Below are 7243 nucleotides of genomic sequence, written 5' to 3'. Positions count from 1 at the left end.
GAGCTGCTGGCGACTAAGCCCGAGAGGACGCAACTTGCTCTGATACCAATTGTTGGAATTAGGGTAGCAGGAAAACACACAGTTTGGAGAAGACGAAGGAAGCCCAAGGCACACAATAGAGAGTGTATTACTTAGTGTGCAATTTGAAAAAAACTAGATAGCCCTAGAATGATGGGCGTATATACAATGCACGGGGAAAAAACCTCCTAGTGAGGGAAAAAATGCCCCAACGGTCCTAAGTGTGTTCACACACATCACTACCACATGTATATGGTAACATGCCTAAGTTGTGAAGGCTGCATGACAACTTTACGTATATTGCAACATTACTTCAAGAAGTACGCACGCCCTCCGTGTAAGCTAGGGTAAGTGCAATTGCAAGATAGGGTAGAGAGAGATCAAGAGAGAGATCGAGATCGGGAGAGAGAGAGAGAAATAGAGAGAGAGAGAGAGAGAGAGAGAGAGAGAGAGAGAGAGAGAGAGAGAGAGAGAGAGAGAGAGAGAGAGAGAGAGAGAGAGAGAGAGAGAGAGAGAGAGAGAGATCGCACCCTTGATTTCGACCTAAGTTTGGTACTTGGAAAAAGCAATCCTCCAAGTACTTAAGAAAAGTCAAAGGAGAGAAATCCTACTAAGGTAGGAACTTCCCAGGGAGAAAACAAGTGGAAAATCAAGGTGCATGTGCGGCAACCATTGAAGCCAGTGCTAAAAAAAAAACTTTATTCCAAAAACTTGGAAAACCTGCATATGGGAAATATTAGAGGTAAATTGACTATATTTGAAGGTTTTTAGACTAAACTTCTCTAAATTTTGTGGATTTTCTCACCCACAAATGCAAAATTTAGCGGTAAATCTCCAAATATGTATGAGAGATTATACTAAACTTCGGTTTTTTTGACCATTGTTTGAAGGCATTCAAGTCTTTCTCTCTCTCTCTCTCTCTCTCTCTCTGTGTGTGTGTGTGTGTGTGTGTGTGTGTGGGCTGCTCCTCCCCTAGCTCTACTGCCACGTGGCATCTGCTTTTGCAACTCAAGACCCTTCTCCACGTGCGTTCGGATACGTCCTAGGCTCGAATCTTGTGTGACCGCATCGATAGAAGCACTGTGTGTGTGTGTGTGTGTGTGAGAGAGAGAGAGAGAGAGAGAGACAGAGAGAGAGAGAGATAGAGAGAGAGAGATCATGTCTCTATTGGAAAAGAAGAGCACGCTGCTCTTAGAGTCCAACCCTGTGCATAAGAAGGTGCCCGTGCTCATCCACAATGGCAAGCCCATCTGTGAATCCCTTATCATTTTGCAGTACATGGATGAAACCTGGCCTTCACATGACAACAAGGGGTTCCTTCCACTGGATCCTTACGAACGTGCCCTCGTTCGCTTCTGGGCCGATTATGCTGACAAAAAGGTAGATTGTTGCTCAAATGTACATGCAGTGAAGAGGGTCCCAAGTAGTTTGAATATTCCAATTTCTGATGTCTAGTGTGCTTGTATTGATTGCGTGATGAATTTTTGTGCGAGTAGTGCAACAATGCGAGTTACTGGTCTGTCGTATGAGGATCATAGGGCTTGCTAGACGAGATCTTTGTATTGCAGCTTGGCTTTGTAACTAAAGCATGGACTATTGTTGGGGTTAGTGTTTACATGCAATATCATACTTGGCTCTCATCATGCTCCCCTTGTAACGCAAAATTTGGGTGGATTAGCTTGTAGAGCCATTTACCCTAGCAATGAAGGAGATGGCTGATGTGGAGGAGAGACTAGAGAGAAGGGTAAATGAGATGGAGACTTGAGTGTGGAGAAGGAGATGCACAAAGAACTAAACTTTCAAGGGGGGTGGATATGGAGAGCATATGGATAGAGCTTGAGAATGGGGATAACAATGAAACTAGAGCTTGGAATGGAATGGATGGAAGAGGAAAGCATGCAGACATGCAACAAACCATTGTAGATCTAGTGCCTGCAAATGCTTCCTATTCAATGGCTAGGCTAGGCTGGCAATTGGTCATTGGTCATTGGATAGGCTTGGTCTTTTGGAGTTTTTGTGTGTCCCCTTAGAAAAGGAGCTTTTAGTCATGTTGACATTGCATGTTTGATTTTATTGTTGGCTGTGGATTGTAGTAACTGTTAGATAATGAGTACGTTGAGGGAATGCGTTGGAGCTATGCATAGTTATTCTCCAAACGAGTTGTTTATGTAAAGATTGATCCTACACAGATTCGTGAAACATTTGTTCTTATTTGGGAAAATGCGGAGGGAGAATTGGTGGAGCAAGGTAGGAAGATTACGAACGAATGCATGGCAACACTCGACAAAGCTTTGACAGATGTTTTTAGAGGTGGACCGAATTTTGGAGGCGAGAACATAAACTTGGTAGACATCACCTTGGCCTCTTGGCTGGGCTGGTTTGAGAGCATTGAGACTTTTGGAAACTTTAAGTCATTGGATGAGAGCACTTACCCACACCTCTTTGAGTGGGCTAAGCTGGTGGTCCAACATCCGAGTGTTAAAGAAGGCCTTGCTACTGCACCACCTCAAAAAGTCCTTGAGAATGCTCATAAGTTAAGGAAGAAACATTATGGTATTTCAGAATGAATATCTTGCTTGAACAAAATCCTACTCTTTTTGGAGTGAAGGAATGGGGAATGCATATATTGACGAACCGGCCCGATCACAAATATACTATTTTTGCCAACTTAGAGCATTTTCAAAGATCAATGCATGAACTAACGCATCTCTCTTGCTTAGTCTTGTGAGTGCAAAAGTTGATTATTGTTTACAATAGAAAGTTGTTATGAGTTCGGTACCACATATATGGAATATTGTTATGACCCATGACATGAGAAACTGTGTTATCAAAAGCATTGCTCCTATTCCATGGCAGTTTTGTAATACAAAGCTATTATATATTGTAGTGAGACCATGATGGAGCGTATCTTTAATAATTTGATCATTTTAGATTCCTTTAAAAGTTAGGGAATGTTCATCCTTTCGAGCCGAATGAATTTTGTCTATTTGACTATGTTGTGAGAGGATTGAGATATTTCACCTTCTCGAGCTTATTCCACTACAATGAGATTTCAAGTATATTCTCCTACTCGTGATTTATGACTCTATGCAAATCCCCTCAATCTGATGAACAAACAAAACTTCACTCGAGACAATGCAACCTTGGCAAGGTTGCTCTCAAGCTTTTTACTTGTCATTTCTGATTCCTTTCTTGCATTTACGGCTTTATCGTAAGTCCAATCCTTGGATTTTAATATTTAATATTTCTCTTTTCTGGTACAATACCATGACAAGTTTATCAAGGACAATGTTTCTTCGCTAGCACGTGCACCCCATCCCCCAAAAAAGAAAAAGAAAAAAAGAAAAATCACAACAGGCCTCATTCACGGCGTAGTGGCATGATGTACCCCCATTTTCTCATTATGTTGCAATAGGCCAAGATCGTGGCCACCATTTTTTGGCTCCCTCCTCATTTCATGTGTGTTGTGATAGACCTCCATGGTAGCACAACGCAAAGTAGCATGGGAATTTCTTTGGCCCCCTCGTTTTTGTGTTGTGCTACGATAGGCTTCGATCGCAACACAATGCAAAGCAGCATTGGGGTCCTTTTTTGTTGTCCCTCCCATTTTGCGTTGTATCGCTATAGGCTTGATCGCGGCACAACAATGTAGTTGCGTCTAGACTCATGGGAATTTGGAAATCTTTCTTACGCCACTATTTTTTAAGAACCTTGCGAGATTCTTGTACTTCTTTACGAGGTTTGATAAACTAATTACTTGTTCCTTGATGATTCTCGCTACGACTATGATGATGACACCAACTATGTCATCATCATAGTACTACAAGATGTACTATGATGATTCTCGCTACTACAAGATGTACTATGATGATGACACCAACTATGTCATCATCATAGTACTACAAGATGTACTATGATGATTCTCGCTACTGCAAGATGTACTACGATGATGACACCAACTATGTCATCCTTGCTTCTTGGTGACTCTTGCCACAAGATGTACTATAGTGATGACACAAACTCTATCATCCTAGCCCCTAGGAGGAGTAGAGAGCGATTTGTGCACGATTCGGTTCACTTGGAAGATAAAGCTAAGGCGGTGGGATCCTATCATCTTGATGCTAGAGATGCTTATTACTAGAGGAAGGACTTTAACTTGTGTTGTGACAAAGTGAGGTGGGCAATAAAGCTCATGCTCCCCGATTAATAAAGTCATTCGATATGCCATCTAGTTTGTATGTTTGTACTTTGCTAGGAAAGGACATTTATGAAAGGCAACTTTGCAAGATAAAGTGACTTTTAGTTCTCATCCCCTGCTATGACTCTATCTATAACCCCCTATCTCTTGCAATGTGAGCATTTATCTCTCTTACCCCCTTTGCCTTGACACGCTTAGTGAGATAATAGCCACCACGATATACTTCTTACTACTTGTTGACTTAGATAGTGGACCAATGGTGTCCAAATCCCACTTCTCAAATGCATTTTGAGCTATCCCTTGTGAATCTGGCACCAACTGTCGTTCCCCCATGGTTTGACACTCATGGCAAGTCTTGCACCAATAATGAGTATCCCGCACAATAGAAGGCCACCAAAAAACAACTTTAAAAACACAAAAAAGTATGTGATCTTTGCCCTAGAAGTACCAAAGAGCAAGAACTACGCATCCTTGAGAGCCAGCCTTTATGAAGGGAAAGATGGTTCGACAAGCGGCCTTAGGTTGAAACTATCTACAGAATTGTTGCCCAACACCTTCGGATCCACCCCACTTACTGTTCTATCCCAAGAAAGTGGCCCTAGGAGACATATGTAGTGTGAAAGAGTAGGAGACAAATGGTGTTGAACTACCTTGTCCTTGCCAAGCCTTCACATAATTTCAAAAACCACCAAAGCATATGCTACACACTCTGAGGGCTACAATAACAATGCTGAGGGATGTGCCCTATGTAACCTGCCAAATGACATGTAAGATAGAAAAATTGATTATCACATGCATCAAAGCCTTCGACGACATTGACAAAGCCGAGCATCCATGGGAAGTATTTCTCAAAGGTGTCAACGGCATCAGCTGGGATCCTCAAACAAAAGCTGGGATCATGGGCATGTATGAGAGAATCATGTTCCTGCCTTTGCATTACATGCAGACATTTAAAGAGGCATTCATGACGGGATCTTTAGAGATGGATTCAAACATCTTCAACCCAATAACAAAGGAGCTACAAGCATGACATATTGCCTACCAAAGCACACTACTCAACAATCCTATCAGAGGTTTATCCTTCAAGGAAAATATCATGGCAAGAGTAGCCAAATACAACAAAGTGATAAAGTCTTTGGAGAAAGGACACTTTGATCACTGATGATCTTCTGCAACATGCACAAGGATGTGCATCCACTTGGAATGGGGGAGTGTTAAGACAATACAACTTATGGACACCCTCTTAGTTAGACACAATTATTGTGAACCCTTTTTTGATATATTGTACCGTATTTTTTCAAGCACCATGTTAATGAGCCTATGTAATTTTATCCTAGAGCTATAGATTTTTGAGCTGTAAATGTCTGATTCTGTACTCAAGGCCCAGAGTAGTCGGCTAATGGCCATTTTTGAAGCCATAGGTATAAAGGTCAATAGCTCTAGTTTGAAAGGGACTTTTTAGACATTCTTTTGAATAAAGGAAAGAGCTCTCTTGTACGTATTGTCAAGAGGCTTCTAACTCAAATTTGTAATCAACTTATCTCATGATTGGGTAATCCTATTTTGATTCCAAAAATTGCATTGTGTTCCTCTTCTCTTGCTCTTTCATTCAAGTGTAAGCACATTAAGTATTGTTGTGGTTTGTGACTTCATGTCTGTGAGCCTTATTTTCAATTTTAAGTGATTAAATCATTGTTTTATGACATTTTGACCATAGGAGAGTGATATTAAACCTTGGGGCGACATGTTTGAATGCTTTTATTGTAATTTTTATGACCTGGTAAATGATGGATCGTGATTTTGGTACCTTGTTGAAAGGATGTCAGACTTTGTAGACATGTCCCCTTAGACCTAATATAGCTTCTCTTACAGTTTCGTGGCTATCTGAATCTGTTTAGTCATTGAAATGATATGATGACCTAGAGCACTCAGAAAGAACAAAGACCGATTTTTGAATCAGTGAGTTGATGATTTGCTTATAGAGACTGCTATGTTTTCTTGTTAGGTTCACTTCTTTAAAGAGTCTCTGTGCCCCATCCAAGTCATTTCCATGAGTATTGACATAAGTATGTTAGTGCCAGATAGCTATGCTATAGATGTCCATCACTTAAGGATAGGGTGAGTCCAGTCGGCTCAGAGCATCTAGCAGTGTTTTTGGTTTTGTTGCTACCACAAGTATTTTTGTTTCAGTGCCAATGATCTCCAAGATGGTGATGTTGTCTAATGCAAAAGGATGGAGTGCAGTAGTCTTCGGCAAAAAAATAGAAACAAGAAATGATGCAAAGAAGGCTACAATCATTATTGGCAAGTCGGTCTATTCACACATGTACTAATTAGACTATAGATGCGGGCTAAGACGGTGTCAATACCTATCTTTGTGCCAATATCAACTTCTCTGGTGGTAATGCCAGCTACAACCAAATGTGTGCACACCTATGCCATCATGATTTGTACAAGTAAGCATTTGTGGAAGCAACATGACGTCAAGGAGATGCACCAAATACTAGAAAGCTACGTCTCAGAATTGCGACAATTGCCTTTAGGTTTTGGTAGCAGTACAGAGTATCCTTGGATGCATAAAGGATACGACCTATAAGAGCAACATGTCTTTGATTGTCTTCAGCTTATGTATCAAGTAAATCTACACTAGCAAGAGCAAAGGTAGCAGTTTTAGGCCATTCCGACCCAGGAGCAGATTCTGCTAACAGATCGGAAGCAGTCCTTAATTCAGAGAATTTCCAAATTGGAAGGGTGGTTGCAACGAGCTAAAACACGAGCATTTTTTGCAGAGTAGAGGGAAGACCAAGCCCAGAGTCAAGTTTGCAAGGCAACAGAGGAAACCACTTTGGCTGAGGAGTGGAAGGTGGAGTTTACACAAAGCATTTCCAAGGAGCTAGCTCGACATTGACGACGAACTATTCTTTGAAAATGGCATATCAAAAGGAAAACTCTAACCTATTTCCACTGACAAACAACGACGTGGATCCAATAGTTTCACTTTTGAAGAAGGGTATACAAGTTCACAAG

General features: G+C 41.1%; 1 protein-coding gene across 1 annotated transcript; it reads left to right on the top strand.

The window, feature by feature from the left end:
- Positions 1-1176: 1176 nt before the first annotated feature.
- On the top strand, positions 1177-2585 carry LOC147445462 (putative glutathione S-transferase). The gene is made up of 2 exons (XM_086524591.1): positions 1177-1398; positions 2208-2585. Exons 1-2 carry the CDS (start codon positions 1177-1179, stop codon positions 2583-2585), a joined length of 600 nt encoding a protein of 199 aa, XP_086380717.1.
- The last annotated feature ends 4658 nt before the right edge of the window (positions 2586-7243 follow it).

Source organism: Adiantum capillus-veneris, chromosome 12 (genome assembly GCF_014529385.1).
Source record: "Adiantum capillus-veneris isolate H3 chromosome 12, ASM1452938v2, whole genome shotgun sequence".
NCBI classification, from domain to species: domain Eukaryota; kingdom Viridiplantae; phylum Streptophyta; class Polypodiopsida; order Polypodiales; family Pteridaceae; genus Adiantum; species Adiantum capillus-veneris.
This window is presented reverse-complemented; position numbering and strand designations above follow the sequence as displayed.

Excerpts from the sequence above, each read along its gene's own strand:
- LOC147445462 (XM_086524591.1), top strand. The coding sequence starts at position 1,177 with ATGTCTCTATTGGAAAAGAAGAGCACGCTGCTCTTAGAGTCCAACCCT. Across the intron at positions 1,399-2,207 it reads CCGATTATGCTGACAAAAAG|ATTCGTGAAACATTTGTTCT; the intron begins GTAGATTGTTGC and ends GATCCTACACAG.